Genomic DNA, 25,181 nt, shown 5'->3' with positions numbered 1-25,181 from the left:
ATTTCTCTGTGAGTTGATCCTTTTATTTCATTTTAACGATTATCTATCTTCCAATTTCTCTGTGAGTTGATCCTTTTATTTCATTTTAACGATTCTGTAAACTCAGCTATCAGTAGGGATGACTGATGACACAACATTTTGACATAACTATCTTCCTTTTAATTATGCTAATTGATTATTTTTTATAATAATATCCATGATTCTCAATAGTGTTATTATATTAATTTGCTCGAATCATGTTCACGAAAAGGTATATTAAAATTTTTGGTGTTACCAACTTATTTTTTACAGCAAATAGGAGAAATAAAAAGGAATGGCGGAAGTTATGGAATCTAGCATATATATGTAAATGCCTATTTATGATTTTAAAAAAAAATAAATTGAAGTGGGCCGGGCCGGACCCTCGGTGGGCCAAAACCCAGGCTGTTGGTGGGCCGGGCCATCGGGCTAAATGGCATGTCCGCCCCAGCCCCCTAATTTTTTCCACTAGCCCAGCCCACCACCCTCTTACCGGGTTAGGCGGCCGACCCGATTATGGGTCGGGTTAGGTGGGCCGGTCTCGGGTCGATCCGGCCCAATTGACAGGCTTATCTAATGATGAGAATTACTGGATGCTAAACATGCTACTTTGTGAATTTTAAAAATAATGCCATATTTTTTCTCTTGCATAAAGGACTGGTGAATTTAAATGTATATGGTTTCGCTTGTAACATCGTTTATCGACTGACAATTTTAGTTTGGAGTTGCTTCTCAGGCGACAGTTGCAAGTAGGGATGACAGAATCAACCCATAAAATCATGATTCACCCAACCCGTTTAGGTTTGGGCGGGTGAATGACCAGCATTTTTTTTTGGGGGACGGGGGACGGCGTGTTATGACCCGTTTTTAAGTCATTTCAGCCCAAGTTACTTTTGGGCGGGTCAATAATCCGTTCATTTATTAACTAAGCCCATTTTTACATGTTCAAATTCAGCCCAACCCGTCCATTTGACACCACTAGTTTCACGTAAAAGTTTTGAACACAACATATCGATCCTACAATTACATTAACTAATATAAGTAGAGTTTAATTTTTGTACACGCTCAGTGTATAATTAAATTCATTATACTATGGATAGTTGACTTAAAACAACGGGTAAATCTTCATAATATAATCAACCTAGATATTTTACTTCCTTTTCTTTTTCCTCTCAACTCTCAAGTTGTTAATAACACAAAAATACCATCAGGGCTTCTGAAATTGTGATGGAATATTTTTTTAAAAAAAATTTCCCAGCATCACTGGTATGTGTTGTATTGATTATTAATCGTTTTAATTACAACACTGGATAGAGACTATCCACCAAAAAATTGAGATTGAGCTTATAGCAAAAAGAAACTTATTGGTCAATCTCTACCTATACAAGTAGTTAGCCTAACTAACAAAGAAATTAGCCTTATCAAATTTCGACCTAATGGAGGGAACTTGTCTTTTGTCTAAGATGTAAGGTCCTTTTGCTCTATTTGGTAGCTCCTGGTCAGATAAGTAGATGTTGTTGTCATTGGACTTCATTTCCTGTTTTGCTAGCCAATCTGCAAGTTGATTAGCCCCCCTATAGCAATGCATGAACTTGACATTAGAATGCTGCAGTTCTTCACTAGTGTCTTCTATAATCTTGTTAAACATGGAACTCCCTGTTTTTTTTATGAGCATATCTGTGATAACCTTAGAGTCCAGCTCTATGTCTAGATTATTGTAACCGTGTTATTTGCACCTGTTTCCTCTATACCAGACTGCTTTACCCTCTGCCATATTATGACTGTTGCACTGATATGCTACTGAGAATGCCATGATCAGTTGTCCATTTGCATCTCTAAGAGCTCCCCTTAGACCAGCCTTCCTATTATTTTTGTTGTAACTACCGTCTGTGTTCAATTTGTATACCCCCGGCTCTGGTTTTTGCCAACAGATCACCATAATCTTTGGAATTGGTTATAGTTTCAGTAGCCTATAGCAAGTCTTTCCATGGGAGAATTAGTTTGGATCCTAGGAAGGACTTGACTATTACTGCTTTGACAATCCATCCCACCTGCTGTTCAAGCTTATACCCACTGAATTTGTTCTGGTTGCCATACCTGTAAGCACAAGTTTCCTTCCAAAGAGCCCAACATATAACAATAGGAGTAATATTTAAAATAAGTCTATGAACATCATTCTTAGCTTTCTCTTGCCACCAAGAGTTAATGATATGTCTAATTGGGAGGTGGGAATGTTTGATTCCCAAAGGGGCACCAAAGAGATTCCAGTTATTACTAGCTGCTGTACCTTGACTGAACACGTGGTTCATGGTCTGGTAACTAGCTGTGTTACAGCAGTAACATTTGGAATCCATTTGCTTGCCAAAACTACTAATGACTTCCTCAAAGAGGAGCTTATTTTTCCAAATTCTCCAAATTAAAAATGAAATCTTAAAAGGGATAGAAGAGTGCCATACCTTGTTGATTAAAGGCTGAAGAGCTTTTTTATTTCTTACCAGATCCCAGGCCGACTTGTTGGAATATTTTCCATTCTCTGTGAGGTCCCAAAAAATCTGATCTTCCTTATCAATGTTGCCAATTTCTATTTTCCGGATACTGTCACTCATTTGAGGGGTGAGAATCCCATTGAGCTTTATAGTGTCCCACTTGCCTTGACTGATGAAGTGCTTGACTAATAGCTTGGAGCTCTTATCAGTGTTAGGGACAAGATGGGCTAGAGGGCCTTTACAAGTCCAATTGTCCCACCAGAATGAGCAAAATCCAAAATTTACCTGCCAAACCATGTGCTTTTCTGCTTCCTCTCTAACCAGAGTCATATGCTTCCAGGCATGAGAGTCACCTGATGCCCACTTCTTACCTACTACATGAGCTCTAATGCAATATTTACTCTTGATGAAATTATCCCATAGAGAATTAGAGGTTCTAAACCTCCACCATCTTTTCATGGCTAAAGTGTTGCTGATATCAGTCATGCTTCTAATACCTATACCCCCTTCTTTGAAAAGAACACACAAATTACTCCAGGAGCACCAGTGGTACTTATGGTGACCTTGATTACTACCCTAGAGAAAATTTGCAAAGTGTTTCTCAATTAATTTACGGCTACCTTTTGGAAGAGACAATGCAGAGAGAGTATAAATAGGGAGGGATTGGAGGACAATTTTGATAAGAACTACTTTTCCCCCATAGGAGAGTAACTTACCATGCCAACCATTAAGCCTTTTTACCACTTTACTAATCATATAGTCAAAGTACTCCAACTTTTTCCTTCCCACATGCAAGGGACATCCAAGGTAAGTGAAGGGGTAGCTTTTGTCCATGAAACTAGTGCAGTTTCTAATTCTGTTAATCCTCTGAGCAGAAGTTCTAGGGGAAGGAAAAAAGAAACTTTTATCCCCATTCACTAACTGACCAGAGCTATTCTCATAATCATTAATAGTGTTCATAATGAGTTTCAAAGAGGAAGTTTTACCACTACTAAAAATGACAATGTCATCAGCATAAGCAAGGTGATTTATTGTAGAGCAATTAGAGGGCATAGTAAAAGGAATGAAATTTCTATGACTAGCAATATCATTAAGAGATCTGGACAAAACCTCTGCCGCAAGAATGGATAAAGAAGGGGACAAAGGGCCCCCCTGTTTTAAACCTTGAGATGAGGAGAAGAAACCATTTCTTGAACCATTTATGATCACAGAGTACCAATTCTCAGAAATCAGGTTATAGATAATTTCTAACCACACTTTGGAAAACCCAAATTTATCCAAGACTGCAATAACAAATGCCAAGACATTCTATCATATGCCTTAGCCATGTCTAGCTTGATCACTACATTGCCACCCTTGTTAGGTTTGGAGATGTTCTGGATAATCTCTTGGGTTAATAGGACATTTTCAATAATTAGCCTTTCTTTAACAAAACCACTTTGGTTTGGAGAAACCAATTTTTTCAGTAAGAGGTTAAGTCTAATAGAGATGATTTTTGAAACAATTTTGTTCGTAAAATTAGAGAGACTTATGGGTCTGAATTCTCCAAATCTACTAGGGGTGTCAAATCTACATGTGTGAGAGAAATACCTGGTGAGCTTTTTACCTTTGAAGAACTCTTTTACAAAGGCAGCAATGTCCTCATTTATTATGCTCCAACAATTCTGAAAAAAAAACTCCATTGAATTCATCTGGGCTAGCTACACTAGTTGCACTTAGACTGAATACTGCCTCTTCGATCTCTTGTTCTTCTGGCATTAGATTCAACCTGTCATTTTCCTCAGGGGAAATAATGTTAGGAATACAATTAATAATATCAGGATTAATGAAGGGGGATGGAAGATTAAAAAGATGCTGAAAATGCTTGATAGCAGCTCTCGAGAGCTTCTCATCTCTACTGATCCAATGGCCCCTACAATTCTTGATTCTTGATAGGACAAGTTTCCTCCTTTTTTCCCTGAGAATACTGTGAAAGTATTTGGTATTATTGTCCCCCTCTTCAAACCATTTACACTGAGATTTTTGAGTAAGAATAGAATCTTGTAACTTCATTCAATGAATATACTCAGCATGGGCTTTATTAACCTCCATCCTACTTTGCACAATATTTTTTTGAATATCCATTTCCTCCAGGTTCTGTAACTTGGTTTCCCATTCTATAGTCTTTTCATGCACATTGCCTATTTGTTCCTTTGACCAGAGGCTGAGTTTCCTTCCCAGTATTTTCAACTTAGATTGTAGTATCCACATGGGATTCCCTTAAACTGATGTACCCCAGCTTTCTTTAACAATATCCATGAAGTCAGGTTGAGTGACCCAGAAATTTAAGAACCTAAAATAGGAAACATGGGAAATATTGGAGTCCTGGTACTTCATTAGCAGAGGTCTGTGGTCAGAACCAGTTCTGGCCAGATGCCTGATCGAACAGTTCCGGAAGAGATGGTCCCATTGGTTATTGATACATACCCTGTCCAATCTTTTCCATATCCTCTTTCTAGGTCTCCTATTATTACACCAAGTGAAGTTTGACCCAGTGAATCCAATATCAGTTAAACCAGAATTATCCAGGTAACTTTGAAAGTGTAAGCTTTTGGACATCCTATGGGGGTTACCCCCCATTTTCTCTGAAGGATCCAAAACCATGTTAAAATCACCTCCGATACACCAAGGGCCATTAATCCTCATATTATCTTGTTCTAGACTTTCCCAGAGATATTTTCTTTCTGATGTAGAGCATTTAGCATAAATAGCTGAGATGAAAATATCCTGAGCACCTACTGCATTATTAATCCTAAGCGTAATGTGCTGATCATCATCAGACATAGGGACAACATTGATATTGTTGCTCCAAAAACATCAAATCTGCCCATTTTGATTAACAATACAGTTTTGATATCCCAGGAACTTTTTGTATCCTTCAATCTTTTCTTTTGCCACAAACGGCTCAATGATAGAAATGAACTGAATCGTGTTGATTTGTATTAAGCTTTTGAGTCTATGAATGACCTTTTTTGACCTCACACCCCTTATATTGCAAAAAAGAGCACTAATCATTAATATTACTAGTGGTGTGACCATATTTTTGTTTCCTCATTTGTGAGGTCTGATTTTTGCTATTCTTATTTTTGACATTCTTCTTTGATTTACCTCTACCTTTGTTGGATTTTGTAGGTTCCTCGGCATTTGATTTCTCTCCCTGCTCAGGCTGAATGTAGTCACTATCCAGAGCCTCCTCCTTTCTATCAGTTGATTGATCTGAGGATTCCTTCATTATGGATTATGCTTCTGTTTGATCCTCTAAATCATTACCAACTTTCAGCTACTCAGTAGACCCTTCAATCTGCACTATGTTTCCCAAATCTACTACCAAGTCTAAGCCTGGCATATTTCTTATTTCTGTGGGAACTGTTGAGTTTCCTGAGGCAATATCAGGAGTGCTTGAAATTCTGTCCTGTATACTATCATCCTCGGTGTTCCTTCTTTCATGTACTACCTAGTCTTCTTTGTTCTGGGGCACGTTATCATGCTCTTCTTGATGATCCAAGCTAAGATTTACTGCCTAATCTTCCCCTATCTCCTGATCCTGCTCAATCACCTTTGTACTGTTTTCCAACTTTCTTTTTTTTTCTTCCTCTGTGGTCCTTGTATGTTATTGATATTATTTTTTTCCCCTTGTTGCGATTGGATTTCTTGGACAGCTTCAGAATTATCATCCATGTTCTTCCCTGGAGTGACTGGCTTGAAAATAGCCTTTCCCTTCTTTTTTGGCATCTTCTTGTATTTCTTTTTCTTTTTTTTCCCTCTTTTTTTCTTTGGCAGCTTGGTCTTCTTTGGCCTTGAAAATGTTTTTGATCTGATCTACCTTGTTGTCCTCTCTTTTGTTGCTGTTAACTTCCTCTACTTCCTCTGCTTCTTGCCCTTCTTTCTTCGTTCAACTTCCTTGCTGTGTTCTTTCCCTTATTTATCATTTTTATTTTCTGCCCTCTTTTGTTCCATCTTCCTACACTGGATTATGGAATGTCCCAAAATCTTGCAATGAGTGCAATATTTTGATGGATTCTCATATTCAACTTTTTGGGCATGAAACCCCTTAGCGGGCAAGATTCGTCCTCAGTACCAATCCAGATAGAAGTTATTTTAGGCTTCGTAAGATTTACCTCCACCCGAATTTTAGCCATACTAGGGCGAGTTCTGAAATCAATGGCAGCGTCCAACGACAAAGGAGTGCCTAGCGGGCTAACAATTTGTTTCAGATAGTGCCAGGCATGACAATGAAATGGCAACTCAGGTAAAAGTACCCAAACTGGCACTATAGGGGAGTCTTCGTCCGGTTTAAACTCCGGCGTCCATTTCTCCAACCACATGACTTGATCTTTTATTTCAATAGAGCGTCTAAACCAGACATTTTCAAAATCTTCCTTGTTGGAGAAATTCAAGAATATAGTTCTATAATTGAAGACTTCGATAGTTACCTTACCTTTCACTGTGATTTTTTCAGCAAATCTGGACCTAATTTTGTCGATCTGAGGCCTGGGTTTCATGTATTTACCTACAAGAGTAAATTTGCATTCTTCCGCCATGACCCCTTTAAAGTCTTTAGCTTTGAAAATTATGGCTGGAATTCCGTTATGGGAGTCAACTCGAGCCTCCACCGATGGGTTCCCAAGTCGATTCGTCGTGGTAGTGTTAGGAGCCGTTGTTATTTGGACGGCTCTAGCATAATTAACCATTGTAGGAACTCGATCCCTAGTTGGGTTGGAGACGCTGGGTGAATTAGTTTTCTCTGGGAGGTGCGCTGGATCCGGGTTTTCCGGCGTCCCCATGGGACGGCGCATGTCTCTCAGTGTCTAGAAGGTGGTAGAAAGATTTACTTTTACGAGGTAACGTTCATAAATGTACGAAGAGTGTTTTTGTTTTTGTAGTTGATGCGCATGTCTTTGTGATGGAATAGTTGAGATCTTAATTCTACCTTTAATTAGAGGTACCAAGTTTGAGCATGGGGAATAGCTAGAATACCTTTAAGTAGAGTCGTTTTTCCTTTTTAGTTGTCCTATTAAACGCAATTTCGAACTAGTCAAACTAATTTCAAATACCGACTGCTTAAATTGAAAAAAAAAAAAGAAGGAAGAAGAAGAGGAAGAAGGAGGAGGAGGATAAGCTATTGGAGTAAACTTTAAAATTCAAATGCATCCATTCATCAGCAGTGACAGATCTAGCAGGTTGGTTCTGGATTCACGTGAAATCAGTAACTTTTACTTAGATCTTGTATATATATGAAAAGAAAGTCATTAAAAATTTAATAAATATTTCACTGTGAATTCAGTATTTAGTATAGTATTAATTTGAGATCGCAGTAGATCAAAACGCACAGTGCTTCAACTCCTGAATTTGCCTATGTACATTAGTACAAGTAGAAATACAATTATGGGAAAACTCACACAAAGAGAAAACTACAAACCTCACACATAGAGAAAATTACCTACAAACCCTAACACATAGACAGATTAATATTTTATCATCTAACAACCTAGAAGGCCAAAAAGACATGCAAACTTCCCATATTTACTTGTTGCAACAGGCGTGTCCTAGTGTATAACCATGCTTTCTAACATATTTGACCAGTTGATCCAATTCCGCCTCCATATCAATACGTCCATCGCCATTAATTCTTTTCGGCATGGTGGAGCGCTCGGGAGGCTCGCCACCACGGGGCGGTGGATCCCAGTTGCTGGAAAATCTTCTTTGTTGAGGTAACGGTCGCCGTTTGAATCATATTTCTTTATAACTTTGGTCAGTTGTTCCTCGGTCAAAGGTACCTGACTACAGAGACACTTCATGTTGTTCCTACTATTAGGCCTAATAAATTCCAGCATACTTGATTGTTGTCGCTGATTTTGTTTAATTGTACTATGTGTTGTGTACTATAAATATTCCTTCCTTAGTCTACGTATCACTCGAACAATTAGCATCCTCGTACAGGAAAAAAACGGGTCCGTGGCATTTTGCACCCTTAATGTGTGCTCTTTTTTTCAACTTGCACCCTATCCTATTTTTTTTTATGATTTAAACCCCAATCTCTTTATTTCCTTGCAAAACAATAAATTCACCCTTTTTATAAATTTTTCATGAGGGCAAAATAGGAATACAAATAATATATCTTTTTTTCCTTCAATTTATTTATTTTATTAGAACTGCAACAACAATAAATTTTATTTTCAAAGCTCTTTTTTTATTTTTTTTATTTTAAGTGATATTTCTCTATCAATAGTTGCTAAACATTTGAAGTTCTTATTGTTACAAGTTTGTCGTTTTTCCTTTATAAATTAGTAGTAATTAAATTATAAAGGAAAAGCGACAAACTTGTAACAATAAGAACTCCAAATGTTTAGCAACTATTGATAGAGAAATATCACTTAAAATAAAAAAATAAAAAAGAGCTTTGAAAATAAAATTTATTGTTGTTGCAGTTCTAATAAAATAAATAAATTGAAGGAAAAAAAGATATATTATTTGTATTCCTATTTTGCCCTCATGGTAAATTTATAAAAAGGGTGAATTTATTGTTTTGCAAGAAAATAAAGAGATTGGGGTTTAAATCATAAAAAAAAATAGGATAGGGTGCAAGTTGAAAAAAAGAGCACACATTAAGGGTGCAAAATGCCACGGACCCGTTTTTTTCCTGTACGAGGATGCTAATTGTTCGAGTGATACGTAGACTAAGGAAGGAATATTTATAGTACATTGAGGAGCATCATTTAATTTTTTTTATTCTTCACCCAGTCGCCATGGTCTTTTCCGTGTCCACCTTAACTGAATTTCTTTTGACTATTTACTTTTTGACTGACGCTTTCTTTATCTTCTTCTTTTTTTTTTTTTTGGGGAAATCCCGAGTTTCATGATTTAGTTATATATTGACAATATAAATATTTTTTTACATCAATTGTTAGGTCACCAAAAATATATCTACGGGTAATCCTCTATAAAAAGTGGATTTACTATATCGAAAATATGGGGTTAATTTTAATAGATGCTCACTCAAGCTTTATTTTATTACAATAAAGTCACTAAACTGATTTTTTGTACTAAAAAAAATATTACTCAATATAATTTTGCCTAAATGTCACGTAAAGTCATGGGTGAAACATTTTATGTGATACTTAAACAAAGTTGAATTACTTTTGGTGAAAAAAATGTTTAGTGACTATCTGTGATACTTAGCAAAGCTTAGTGATTCTTTTTATTGCACAAAATAGTTTAGTGATTTTTTGTCATATCTAGGCAAAGTTAAATGATTTTTGTTACAAACGATAATTTAGTGACTTTAGCTCAATAAAATAAAGTTGAGTGACCACACGTGAATCTTAACTTGAAAATACGACAGATTACATGCTACAACAGGTAAAGGTGACTTGAGAGTGTAAGATGTTTTTATATCGTCCATGAATATTAGTTAATCTCTTTTCTTTATAGTACTAATAAATTGATGCAAAATGTCCTTATGATTATGAAATGTCGCTAGGTGCCCCTTCAAATTTCAAACTTCCCCTTGGTGGAGGTTGCAGACCGGGGGTGGGGGGGGGGGGGGGGGTTACTGAACTAATTGCTCTGCAAGTCAAATATACGAAAACAACATATTAACATATCCTTAATTATTTTTACGTTTAAGCTTCTTACATATTCTCACCGAACAAACAAATTGCAACAAGAGCGATATGGAGACTCGAAAAAAAATTCGTCATCGAACAAAAGTGAGTAAAATTTGATAAGACAGCTAAAATTAGAAATAATAAAGGATTTAAATAACTATTAATACTTCATTTTTCCTGAAATAATTCTTTCTAGCACATCATTAGTTGTAGGTCCAAGGAAGCCTAATAGTGGTGACTAGATGAAAATTATTCTTATTCGTTGCAGTGTGTAACCCAAGTGTTATATTCATGAATGACCCTGTTGGACCAAAAAGCAACACATAGTTCAGGATTAAAGGCAAAATAATAATCGGGATTCTCTTTAGAAAAAAAGTGATGAATATCTTTTTCACCGGCCAAAATACGCCAGCCTGATGATGTCATCATAATGATATCAGTTATAGGGAGAAGTCTCTTGTGATCGTATGATTTCTATGATCCATATTTGTCTAGGCACGAAAAAATATTAAGATTACCAAAACAAATACAACGAAAGAGATAATAAACATAAATTTGTTGAGTTTAAGTTCAATGCATTGATAATATAAAAATTATTGAGTACTGCCAACTCGTGGCTCCCTTAAGTACGGTAAATAGATCTATCAGTAGCATCTATATATTATTCCCTCTGTCTCAAATTATTTTGTCGTGATTACTAAAAATAATTGTCGCAAATTATTTGTCGTTTTAGAAGTTCAAGACATAATTAATATTTTATCTCCATTTTATCCTTAGTAGAGTTTTATCATTAATGGAGATGACACATAAATAAAAATTATTTGTTACATTTCGCTACAAGTGTAGCGAAATGCAACGATCATTTCCGGACCGGAACAATATTTTTTTTGGGTATTTCGTTGGATAGCCCACGAAATACCCATTTTGGTATAAAAAAAAAGACATCCTATTTTTATCTATTAGCTCAAAAAAAGAAGTCATTTTGACGCCGGACTCACTCACTTTACATGTCTCATTTTAATCAGGCAGTTAAGTTTCACCTCTTTTGCACTTAGCAGTTAGCACTATAATCCATCAGAGCCCTACTTTTTTTTTAATCTACAAGTGAAGATTTAATTAAAAGGTGTAAAAAGGGAATGGCATCTAATGGACTGAATTTCGTTCACACTAATCCTAATTTAACCTAGTTAGCCTCCGCTTTTTCTCATCTTTCTCTACGTGTTTCATCCTTAATTATGGCAAATTGAAAAGACAAAAGAATAAATATTGGGAGGCTGCATGGAAAATATTTATATGAGGGGAGTTTTATAAAGTAGTAGTTCTATTTTGCAATTTAACCTTTTATTTCGGCTACAACTACAGTGGTTTTGGAGTTATGCAAGAGTATTAAAAGTTAGGGGACATCACAAAAATAAATAAATAAAGGATGGGCTGCAAATCATTAAAAGATCTTGCGTGTATGGGTGTAAAATACAATACTAGTTTTTTAATGTAGGAGCCTAGGAGGTGAAGTTTTATAAATTAAGTTACTACTAACATTTTAAGAATTGGACTTCAGTATAATGGAGCGGTCACATGGAATCTTCTTAGGATAAGAATATCGAGTTAGGACGGGAATTTGTTCTTTCGGTTACAAAAATAATATTTTCTATTTAATATTTCAAAAATAACATATTCTTTATTTTCTTAATATTTATTTTGTTTTAATGTCAGTCAAATATTTTATTGTTCAAAACGTTTCTGACTACATTTAATTAGCCTTAATAGCTTAGCTTTTATTATGAGAAATGTTTACTATTGTCATATGTTAGCATTTTGACAAAGGCACATGATCATATTGAATAGGCCTTCAATGGCTTTTATTTTTGATACGTTTTAAGTCTTCAAACGTTCAGATTTTTGCTATTCCTTTGACTATAAATTCTGAAGTTTGTTCACTGAAATATAGAAAAAACTAAGAGATACAATTTCATCCTCTCAATTTCAATGTTATGCTGGGTTTTCTACTTTTTGTAAAATCTTTGTTAGATTCTGGCTCCTAGTTTTGTACTAGAAGAGCTTGTTGAATTCTGGGGGATACACCCATACCGGGTGAAATATCCTTAAGGACAGTACCATTGGCATGCCTTAAGCTATGAAGAATTCTCTACAATTGTTCGTGATCAAGCATTTTCCTCAAGTGTAAAAGAAGTTCCTATAAGTGTTCGTGATGAAAAAAAATCCCTACACGTGTTCGTGATGAAGTATTTTCCGTAGGATTTCCAACGCTTTCAAGGATAGCAGACCTAACTCTGAGATAAACTAAAATTATTATAAGGAGTACAACACAATTATGATTTATGTGGGAAGAATATTTTAATTATGAGGCGTCTATCCACGCTGCTTTTGGCCGAAAAGGTGGAATGGCAAGTGAGATTCATCAATCAAACGATGAGAATTACTGGATGCTAAACATGCTACTTTGTGAATTTTAACAATAATGCCAGATTTTTTTGCATAAAGGACTGGTGAATTTAAATGTATATGGTTTCACTTGTAACATCGTTTGTCGAATGTCGACTGACAGTTTTAGTTTGGATCAGTTGCTTCTCAGGCGACAGTTGCACGTAGGATGACAGAATCAACCCATAAAATCATGATTCACCCAACCCGTTTAGGTTTGGGCAAGTGAATGACCCGCTTTTTGGGGAGGGGGTGTTATGACTCGTTTTTAATTCATTTCAGCTCAAGTAACTTTTGGCCGGATTAATAATCTGTTCATTTATTAACTAAGCCCATTTTTACATGTCTAAATTCAGCCCAACCCGCCCATTTGACACCCTTAGTTACACGTAAAAGTTTTGCAACATAAAAGGTGCTTGAACACAACATATCGATCCTACAATTACATTAACTTGAGAAATAATATAAGTAGAGTTTAACTTTTGTACACGCTCAGTGTATAATTAAATGCATTATACTATGGATAGTTAACTTAAAACAACGGATAAATCTTCATAATATAATCAACCTAGATATTTTACTTCCTTTTCTTTTTCCTCTCAACTCTCAAGTTGTTAATAACGCGAAAATATCACCAGGGCTTGTGAAGTTGTGATGGAATAGTTGAGATCTTAATGCTACCTTTAATTAGAGGTATCAAGTTTGAACATGAGGAATAGCTAGAATACCTTTAAGTAGATTCGTTTTTCCTTTTTAGTAGTCCTATTAAATGCAATTTCAAACTATTCAAACTAATTTCAAATACCAACTGGTTAAATTGAAAAGAAGAAGAAGAAGAAGAAGAAGAAGAAGGAGATGGAGGAGGAGGAAGAGGGGGAGGAGGCGGTGGCAGCTAAGCTATTGGAGTAAACTTTAAAACTCAAATGCATCCATCCATCGGCAGTGGCAGATCTAGAAGGTTGGTTATGGATTCACGTGAAAGCAGTAACTTTTACTTAGATTTGGTGTATATAAAAAAAGAAGTCATTAAAAATTTAATAAATATTTGACTGTAAATGCAGTTATTAGTAGTATTAATTTGACGGTTGATCAAAACACACAATACTTCAAATCCATCAGCAGTGACAGACAATAGCGGAGCTACAGTATAGCAAAAGTGGTCAGGTGAACACCCTTTGCTGGAAATTTATACCTGCATATAAGTAAAATACTATTCTATACTTTATATTTAGCATTTTGAACAACCTTGGCAACATTGAGCGAGGTGGCCCAGTGGTGAAGGGTGTTCAGAGAAAGCCAAAGGAGTAAGCTGAGCGTGAAAGTTTGATCCAGAGGCAGTTTTAATTTTTCCTTTTAGACTTTTTTGGTTCCATTCTCAGTTGCATTGAATTTCCAATCCGCTGCATCTTTGGCTTTCTATTTTCTTTAAATTAATTTTATTAAACTAAACTTAAAAGTAATACTAAGCAAATTCTAAAAGCTCTCTACAACTCTATCAAAAACCAAAGGTAAAATGCTCCACAAAGAAAATCTCCTCTTGGTACTACTCTCCATTCTACGTGTCTCACTATTATTGTTGTCATCTTCCGAGGCCGGTGAAAGCTTGAAGCCTAAATGTGATTCGATTTTAGGTTGAATTCTCTTCTCTCTTTCTCCTTTTTTTTAGTTCTATCCGTTCACTTCATGTTAAATTAAATACGAACAAAGTTTTGGTCCTTTTAAATGTTGATTAAAGCTAAAAACTGCATAGCTTGATTTTAGATTCTCGGTGCACCCATTTATTAATTTTTTTTATGAATATTGCCTACTTTAATTTTAAAAGTGCACTCATTTATAAAAAAATTACGAATATTGCGTAGTTTGATTTTAAAAATTTCGGTGTATCCAATCATCAATTGTTTTTACTTATACGAAGCTTGAGCACCCTTCACGAAATTTCTGGCTCCGCCACTGGTGACAGATCTAGAAGGTTGGTTATGGATTCACGTGAAATCAGTAACTTTTACTTAGATCTTGTATATATAAAAAAAGAAAGTGACTAAAAATTTAATAAATATTTGACTGTGAAACCAGTTATTAGTGTGGTATTAATTTGAGATTGCAGTAGATCAAAACGCACAATACTTCAACTCCTGAATTTGCCTATGTACATTAGTACAAGTAGAAATACAATTATGGGAAAACTCACACAAAGAGAAAACTACAAACGTCACACATAGAGAAAATTACCTGCAAACCCTAACCCATAGACAGATTAATATTTTATCATCTAACAACCTTGAAGGCCAAAAAGACATACAAACTTCCCATATTTACTTGTTGCAACAAGCGTGTCCTAGTGTATAACCATGCTTTCTAACATATTTGACCAGTTGATCCAATTCCACCTCCATATCAATACGTCCATCGCCATTCTTATCGGCATGGTGGAGCGCTCGGGAGGCTCGCCACCACGGGGCGGTGGAGCCCAATTGCTGGAAAATCTCCTTCAATTCTTCTTTGTTGAGGTAACTGTCGCCGTTTGAATCATATTTCTTTATAACTTTGGTCGGTTGTTCCTCGGTCAAAGGTACCTGACTACAAAGACACTTCATGTTGTTCCTACTATTAGGCCTAATAAATTCCAGCATATTTGATTTTTGTCGCTGATTTTGTTTAATTGTATATGTGCTGTGTTGAGAAAAGAAGATAGAAAAAGACGATTTTATTTCTGTACGAGGATGCTAATTGTTCGAGTGATAAGTATTTAGACTAATGAAGGAATATTTATAGTAACAAGTTCTTCACTGAGGAGCATCCTTTAATTTTTTATTCTTCACCCAGTCGCTATGGTCTTTTCCGTGTCCACCCTAACTGAATTTCTTTTGACTAATTATTTTTTGACTGACGCTTTCTTTATCTTCTGTTATGCATTTTTTTTTTTTTGTTTTGTTTTGTGGAAATCCTGAGTTTCAAGATTTAGTTATATATTGACAATATAAATATTTTTTTACATTAATTGTTAGGTCAGCAAAAATATATCTACGGGTAATCCTCTATAAAAAGTGGATTTACAATATCGAAAATAAGGGCTTAATTTTTATAGATGATCACTCAAGCTTTATTTTATTACAATAAAGTCACTAAACTGAATTTTTGTAAAAAAAATTACTCAATATATTTTTGCCTAAATATCACATAAAGTCATGGGTGAAACATTTTATGTGATACTTAAATAAAGTTGAATTACTTTTTGTGAAAAAAATGTTTAGTGACTATCTATGATACTTAAACAAAGTTTGGTGATTTTTTTTATTACACAAAATAGTTTAGTGACTTTTTGTCATATCTAGGCAAAGTTAAATGATTTTTGTTACAAACGATAATTTAGTGACTTTAGCTCAATAAAATAAAGCTGAGTGACCACACGTGAATCTTACCTTGAAAATATGACAGATTACATGCTACAATAGGTAAAGGTGACTTGAGAATGTAATAAGTTTTTATATCGTCCATGAATATTAGTTAATCTCTTTTCTTTATAGTACTAATAAATTGATGCAAAATGTCGTTAAGATTATGAAATGTCGCTAGGTGCCCCTTCAAATTTCAGAATTTTCAAACTTCCCCTAGGTGGAGGTTAATTGCAGACTAGGGGGGCACTAAACTAAATTCTCTGCAAGTCAAATATACGAAACAACATATTAACATATTCTTAACTCTTTTTACATTTAAGCTTCTTGCATATTCTCACCTAACAAACAAATTGCAACAAGAGCACAATGGAGACTAGGGGAAAAAAAACTCGTCATCGAACAAAAGTGAGTAAAATTTGATAAGACAGCTAAAATTAGAAATAATAAAGGATTTAAATAACTATTAATACTCCATTTTTCCTGAAATAATTCTTTCTAGCACATCATTAGTTGTAGGTCCACTCAGTGGCAGATCCAGGATTTTCACTCAGGGGGTTCGAAAAAACCCATAAAAGCTAAATATAAAAACTTAGGACGCTAGAGACAATTTTAAACATCCTGGACCACTTGAGCTGACCTTTTGCATTTGTTCAGGGTGTTCAAAAGTCAATATATGTACATAAACATGAAAATTTTATCCAATATATACACTGTAATTTTTTGCCAAGAGTGTTCGGCGGTATAAACACCCTCACCGCCATGTAAATCCGCCCCTGGGTCCAAGGAAGCCTAATAGTGGTGACTAGATGAAAATTATTCGTTGCAGTGTGTAACCCGAGTGTTATATTCATGAATGACCCTGTTGGACCAAAAAGCAACACATAGTTCAGGAATAAAGGCAAAATAATAATCGGGAATTATCTTTAGAAGAAAAGTGATGACTATCTTTTTCACCGGCCAAAATACGCAAGCCTGATGAAGTCATCATAATGATATCAGATATAAGGGAAAATAAAGACTCTTTGAGATCGTATGATTTCTATGATCCATATTTGTCTAGGACAAGAAAAAATAGTAAGATTACCAGAATAAACACAACGAAAGAGATCATAGACTTACAATAGTAAGAGTTTAAGTTCAATGCATTGATAATATAATAATTATTTAGTACTGCTAACTCGTGGCTCCCTTAAGTACGGTAAATAGATCTATCAGTACCATCTATATATTACTCCATTCGTCCCAAATTATTTGTCGTGATTATTAAAAATAATTGTCTCAAATTATATATCGTTTTAGAAGTTCAAGGCATAATTAATATTTTTTCTCCATTTTACCCTTAGTAGAGTTTTATCATTAATGGAGATGACACATAAATAAACTAAACATTTAATCGAGAGAGACTATAACGTAGAGATAGATAAGGCTAGAGTAGGTCAAATACCCCTCCTAATTAATGTTTCTTAAGATGAGTCTAAAATAATAAAACGACAAATAATTTGAGACAAGGGAGTATATGGGTTGATACACCGATTAGCAGAGAGAGGCAATGTCCTCCTAGAAGGCAGAGGCGGATGCGATGTTTCGGCATCGGGTGCATCCGAACTTGATATTTTCGATATGAAATATATATTTATATATAAAAAGTTTATTGAAATTGCAATGAATATTATGTCTCATAATTTTAAAAATAAAATAAGCTCAGTAGTAAAAACTTCAGAAGTTAATTTTATAAGATTTACATTCTAAATCTTCTTGATCCTACACTCCTACTGCACAGGGTAAAAAGAGAACTTATGCCTTTCCTAGTATACTTTTGGTGTTTGAAGATAAATGGGAACATGACTCGGACATATATATGTCTGCGGAAGGCATGCTTAAGAATTTACCCCTAGCTGCAGGGGCGGTTCTACAGTAGCGGGTGTGGGTTCTCGGGAACCCAAACCCGCTATCGTAAGACCTATTTTGATATTATAAAATGTAGAAGAGTATAAGTATTTTCATAGTGGAACCCATAACAAAAACGCTGGTTGGTACCATAGCAAAGGACGGACTGCCAAAGAGGATTTTGCCTAGGTGGTTGCGTTTTATTCTTCTTTTATTGTTTTTTAAAAAAACATTACAAAGTGAACTAAAAAGAATCAACTAATAAATTATTACTTCACCCAAATTCCAATATCTCAAATTAAATTTGAGACCAAAACAAATGAGAAACAAGAAAAGCTAGGGTTAAAAAATAGCTTCTCTTCTATAAGGGAAATCTTGTTCTTGCGATTGTTGGATCTAGTTCTAGTTAGTTGATTCTGATTTGTTAATTTTCATTATTTTTTCAATTTTGAGTTTTACTATCCATATTTCACGATTACTGAAGTTTACTACTTTCAAAGTAGTAGTTTTGCGAAAGTAGTAATTTTGTTAGTTTGGAGTGAAAGCCATTGCATCTTTGGCAACCCTTGTTGCAGTGCAGTCCAGTACCAACGTCAAAGGCCTAGCTGGAATCTCCATTGCTGGAATTAAGCTTCATCTTAAAAATATGTGACAAGAGCGTATACTTTGATTTAGATGAATTAGGCAACACCACTGGCCAGTGGGACTTATATGGATCAGATGACAAGAACATATTATGTAAATTAATTGTTAGTTTCTTCAAGATACCCTTAAATATTGACAAGAAGAAGTTATTTTATTAAGCTGCTTAATAAGAGAATTGGGCCTGGTTACTTCTCTCGTTTCTTTTTCGGGAATGTTGTTTACTTGTGGGACTACACTAGATACGTTGTTGTTGTAATTTTTTTTTTTTTGGGAACCCACAACCTTAAAATCCTGGATCCGCCTCTGCCTAGCTAGTCCAGAATGATTCTAAACATATAATTATATTGCTTCAAAATTTTTAGGCATAGTCACATGCAGCTGTATTAACTGCCTTAAACAGTGGTGGAACCGAAAATTTAAATTAAGAGGTTAAATAAAAAAGAATTATACCAAGGATATATATATATATATATATATATATATATATATATATATATATATATATATATATATATTTTGCCCTATTTACATATTATAATTTTTCAACAACAGGGGTTAAATTGAACTCCTTACACTTCTCTGCCTCAGGCCTTAAGTCTCCTTCTCGTCCACTTTCTAAATTTGTGATTGTTCTTTTTTCTTCTGTTAGTATTCTCAAATCTCAATACTGAACAAGTTCCAAACTTTTGAAAATCCTCGAAATTCAACATTACTTTTAATCATGAGTCCTTTTTCATACGAGTAAGGGTCACGCCAACACCAACTATAATTTGGACGGTTTTTGAAAAAAAGATTCTCAAGAATATTTGAATAGAAAAGAGAGGTGGGAGGGAGATAAAATAAATTGAGATAGTGCAAAGTGAACTATTTTTATCATATCTCTTGAGCATACCTTTCACTTGCTCATCACTTAGTGGGTGACTTACTATTCTTCTAGGAGTGAACGAAGGCATTTTTTTGGCTATACTTTTCTTTGTCTTCTTAGGATATATAAGTGGTGGTGGATGGATTTTCAACAAGGGGTGATTCATATATATAATATAAGGTTCAGCTTAGAGTTCTTGAGGAGTCATTTTCTATTCTAAAAATATGTTTTTTCCGTGGATAAAAGATTAGGAATTTATTCCTTCTTCAACTGTTTCCTTTTTTTTTTTTTAAAACCAAAATTGAAATTTTAACCACTAGAGATCATAAATTACTGAAGAAACAACAAGACCTTTCTTTTATCTCTTTTGGGTGATATGAAGAATAAAGAAATAGGTAATATATTAAAGATAATTACGTATTTACTTTAGGCGCTCCATCTCATTTCCCATTTAGGCCGAACCTATATATGTGCTCGATAGATAATTGGTAGGGATGTGTGGATTCTCAAGAAGAGAGGAGCGGTGGTCCAATAAAATCTTAATGGTGTTTCATGTTAAAAAACTTGGGTTCATAATAGTGGCGGATCATGTGTGTTAGCTACGCGTTCATCGGAATCCAATAGCTTTTGCTCAGGATATATGTATTACAATATTCATAGAATACTTAAACTTGAGATCGCTATAGGAACCCATAAACTTTACATAGGCAGCATCTACCTCATGATTGTAGGAGTATTTAACGAAAATTATCAGTTAAAAGGGGACTAAATTGTCTTAAAGGAGTATTTAATAATTCTCTCTCTTTTGTTGTTCTTTATCGATGCTTTTGAAGATCTTTCAGTATCTTTGAACACGTGTGGTCGGACCGGTCAACTTGATCAAATTAAAGTGGCCGCAGTAATTAAGAAGTGGAAACAAGAGAGCTGTAGTTTAGGCTATATATGAATCAATATTATTACTCCCTTTTTTGGTGAAACCAACAGTGACCTATGTAAAAATAAAAGAGGGGGATTGTGAGTATAGTAGGTCAATGTAGATTCGGAAGAAACGTGATATGTAATAATTGAAATTAAATATATTAGACTATTGATTAGAATAAGTTCTAGCTTGTAGACATAACTTAATTATTAATAAACCACATAACTTGATATTTTCGATACGAAACCATATATATATATAAATTCATTAAACTTGCATTATATATTAGGTTTCACAATTTTAAAAATAAAATGAGTTCAATAGATAAAAAAAACTTTAAAAGTTAATTTCATCAAATTTGAATTCTAAATCTTCTTGATCCTACTGCATGCACCGGGTAAAAAGAGAACATATGCCTTTCCTAGTATACTTTTTGTGTTTGAAGATTGGTGGGAACCGGGTTCATAATATATCTGCTTTTGGATGAGCTTGTGGAGGGCACGCTTTATAAGTATCTAACCATAGCTAGTTCAGAATGATTCTAAACATATAATTATATTGCTTCAAAATATTAGGCAAAGTCACATGCCACTAGTACTGTATTTTAACTGCCTAGCGGAATCAGGAATTTAAATTAAGAGATTAAACAAAATCGTATACCAATGCAAGGAGATTCAATAGTTTATATATATAAATAATTTTTGCCCTATTTACGTAGTATAATTTTTTAACGACGGGGTTTAATTGAATCCTTACACCTCTCTACCATAGGCCTTAAGTCTTCTTCTCGTCCACTTTCTAAATTTGTTATTCTTCTTTTACTGTTAGTATTCTCAAATCTCAATATTGAACAAGTTCCAAACTTTTGAAATCCTCGAATTTCAACATTACTTTTAATCATGAGTCCTTTTCATACTGGGGTCACACCAACACCATCTATAGTTTGGACGGTTTTTGAAAAAAGAATCTCAAGAATATTTGAATAGAAAAGAGAGGTACGAAGGAGATAAAATAAATTAGGATAGTGCACAAGGTGGCAAACTGTGGCTTCAGATTTTTTCTTTGTAGTGCTTCTTACTCTAAAGAGTCACGTAGCTAGAGTGCTAGACTTGTCTGCTAATTAAGTAGCTTTATCCGATTTTCTTAATATTATAATACATGTAGAAATGTATAATCGTCTAATCTAAAAATTTAAGTGGTAGAAAATAATACTTTTAATTAATTATGCTATTATTTTTAGGATTTAATGTAACTCGTATTATATTGAAAACCTCAAGCACATGAATAAAGATCACAATATACCAAATACATGCACCATTCAGTAATTCAAGTTTAAAATTTATATTACCATCTCGTTTGCATCCTTGGAGATAATCTAGGTAATTATACACGTACTTTCTTTAAGAACTTAAGCTTTTAGACGATGAAATTGTGAAACAATTCAACGTCCGAACTTGATACAATATTTTTCCATCCAATGTAATTTTAAGTTTCCTTTTATTTTGTCAGATGTAATCATTTTAATTTGGAGGTGTGTACCTTGGCCTTTGATAAGCTAAGGTGAAGCTCGATATCTCTAGTACTGAAAGTTAGGGATACATGAATAATAATCTATATTATATTTGTTAGGACATCTCAACTGTGAGCTTATCCTCACGTATGTTTAGTTGTATTTAATTAGAATTCATATGTATAGTTTATCTAGAGGAAGGATAATATCAAGTATAGTTTATCTCTTAGAGAGTTTGTATTCAACTACACTTTGTGTAGCATCCTGTATATATAGAGGAAGAACTCCTCCATGAAAGGCACACAGATTTTATCAGCTTCATTAAACCTTTTCATGGTATCGGAGCCTTGCGAAGACTCACGTCTCACAATGACACTTCCCTCTATTACCAATATCACCTTGCAAACCCCTTCCCAGAATCCTTCGTCATTCGCGACGAACGTTAACCAGTCTCATCTTCTCAAATTGGACCGTAATGACTACATCGTATGAAAATCATAAATTCTCCCAGTTCTAAGGGGTTATGAACTTGAGGGATATGTGGATGGTACGCACGAATGCCCTCCAAAGGTAATTTCGAATAGCTCTTCTGAAGCAACCTCAACCAGCGCGGTTATCAACCCAGCGTACAGTTTATGGATCAAACAAGACCAACTTTTATTGAGTTGGATTCTTTCCACCCTCAGCGAAGGGATTTTAGCCCAAGTAGTCGGTTGCACAACATATCAGACTGTTTGGCGAGTGCTTGAGACTATGTTTGCGTCGCAATCTAAGGCTAGGATAATGCAACTAAGGCTGCAACTACAAACCACCAAGAAAGACAACTCATCCATGGTAGAATACCTTCAAAAGATGAAGACTTGTGCCGATAATCTCGCCGTTGCAGCACACCCTGTCACTGATGATGATCTTGTCTTACATATTCTTGGAGGACTTGGGCAAGAGTATGATGCCCTGGTTGTCTCGGTCACTGCTAGGGCCGAACTAATTTCATTAGCCGATCTTCATGGCTTGCTTTTAAGTCATGAGTATCGTTTAGAATAGATGACAATTTTGGAACAAGGTTTGGGCCAAGTCAACTTGTCTGGTAGACAATCAAGCAACACCAAGAATGATAATTCATTTGAGAAGCCTACTAATGTCCATAACAATCAGGCTTATGGTGGCAGATCTGGACGAGGACGAGGTCGGGGTCGCAATACCAACTCGTCCAACCAAAATCAGTGTCAAGTTTGTAATAAGTTTGGTCACTCAGCCTTAAATTGCTACCATCATTTCGATCATGCCTATCAAGCTCCGTCCAAGTCGCACATGGCTGCTCTCATTGCACAACCTTCCATGGTTGGAGACCCAAATTGGTATCCGGATTCTGGGGCTACTCATCATTTAACTAATGATATGCAGAACATGGCAGTAAGAGGAGAGTATCTAGGAACTGATCAAATTCATGTCGGTAATGGCATAGGTTTGACAATTTCTCATTTTGTTAATGCTACTTTACCTATAGTTAGTCGATCTTTACGTCTAACTAATGTATTACTGGTGCCTGAAATTACCAAGAATTTGCTTAGTGCGGCAAAATTTACTACTGATAATGATGTTATATTTGAGTTTCACCCTCGTTTTTGTCTTGTGAAGGATCGGGCAATGGGGAAAGTACTACTGTGCGGGACTCTTGAGCATGGCCTTTATCGTCTCCTTGCTGCCCAGTTACTCAACCAACCCTCTCCGTCAAATAAATTACAGGCGTTCCATGTGTCCAAACAGTCGTTTGATTTATGGCATAGTCGTTTAGGTCACTCGTCTCTACGAGCAGTCAATAGTATTATTAGGACTCTTTCTTTACCATTCATATCGAGTTCTCGGACTAATTTTTGTTATTCTTGCCAATATGGCAAGAGTCACAAATTGCCTTTTCTATTTCTAGTTCTAGTGCTAGTTGCCCTCTTGAATTGATCCACACTGATGTATGGGGCCCTGCTCCACAGTTGGCTAGCAATAAATTTCGTTATTATGTTTCTTTCATTGATGACTTTAGCAAATTTACATGGTTATTTCCTATGAGTTCCAAAAATGAGGTTTATACCATATTTTTACGCTTTAAAACTCAAGTCGAGAAGTTCTTTGAGCATCATATAAAAGTGGTACAATCTGATTGGGGTGGCGAATATAGGAAATTTCCAAATTTTTTGCTCACTAGAACTCCTATTTTTCTGCTTTAAGAGAATCCTTCTAGCTCGTTTTAAAGCGTTGAAGAGAGAGATAGGACATTCTAAAGATAGTTAAGCAACATCGTTCATCAGCTCTCTTGTCACCATACTCATGAACAAAATGGTACCGCTGAAAGAAAACATTGTCATATTGTTGAAATAGGTTTAACACTTCTCGCACACGCCTCCCTTCCTCTCACCTTTTGGGATCATGCCTTTGCTACGGTTGTTTACACTATAAATCGTATCCCCCACCCTCGCTCACTAATGTTTCACCTTATGAGAAGTTGTACAAAAAGGTTCCTGATTATCAATTCATGAAAGTTTTTGGCTGCGCGTGCTACCCATTCCTTCGTCCCTATAACTCTCACAAACTAGCGTTTCGATCTTTACAATGCGTTTTCTTGGGGTACAGTGGACATCACAAGGGCTATCAATGTTTACATGTCCCAAGTGGTCGAATATATGTCTCTCGGCATGTGGTTTTTGACGAGTTACAATTTCCCTTTGCTAGCTCATTTTCAACTCAAAGTAGCGCACCGACCTCCGACTCTACTGTCGTGGCCTCTTTGCTAGTCATTGCTCCTTGTAATTCTTCTTCTCTAACTACTGCTGCAAGTGATAAGTCCATAGCAGCAGCTGCCCGTGATAGTTCGATAGCAGCTGCTACCTTGCCAATTCCATCGTCAAACTCGTCAGCTCATTCGTCACCAAGTCCATCGTCAAACTTCCCAGTGTGTCATTCAGTCCCGTCTGATTTTTTGCTTTCCTTTATCCCTCATATTAACCTCACCGTTGATCTTCCAGTAGCTAATGATCTTCCAGTAGCTAATGAAACTCCCATCGTTACTAGTAATCCTCAAACATCGGCAGCTCAAACCACAACCTTTGTACCTCATCACATGGTAACCAGGCGTAAAGCCAAATCTCAACTTCCAGAAGCTCATATTGCCACAAAATACCCTTTGCCTCTATCTAGCTTGCCACCTGAACCTACATGTTTTACCCAAGCCAACAAAGACCTAAAATGGAGAAAGGCTATGCAAGAAGAGTACAATGCCCTCCTGCAAAATGGTACTTGGTCCTTTGTCCCCTCCTTCGCGGCAAAGAATGTTGTGGGATGCAAATGGATTTTTAAGTTGAAACTTAATCCTGATG

General features: G+C 35.5%; 1 protein-coding gene across 1 annotated transcript; it reads right to left on the bottom strand.

Annotated features, from left to right (window-relative positions):
* Nucleotides 1-1,414: 1,414 nt before the first annotated feature.
* On the bottom strand, nucleotides 1,415-5,327 carry LOC132629107 (uncharacterized). Its single transcript, XM_060344844.1, has 5 exons — nucleotides 4,778-5,327; nucleotides 3,221-3,787; nucleotides 2,070-3,010; nucleotides 1,783-1,960; nucleotides 1,415-1,674 (listed from the first exon to the last, which is right to left on the bottom strand). Exons 1-5 carry the CDS (start codon nucleotides 5,325-5,327, stop codon nucleotides 1,415-1,417), a joined length of 2,496 nt encoding a protein of 831 aa, XP_060200827.1.
* Between the last annotated feature and the right edge of the window lie 19,854 nt (nucleotides 5,328-25,181).

Source organism: Lycium barbarum, chromosome 2 (assembly GCF_019175385.1).
Source record: "Lycium barbarum isolate Lr01 chromosome 2, ASM1917538v2, whole genome shotgun sequence".
NCBI lineage: Eukaryota > Viridiplantae > Streptophyta > Magnoliopsida > Solanales > Solanaceae > Lycium > Lycium barbarum.
Note: the sequence above shows the minus strand (reverse complement) of the source record. Positions and strands in the feature narration are given on the sequence as shown.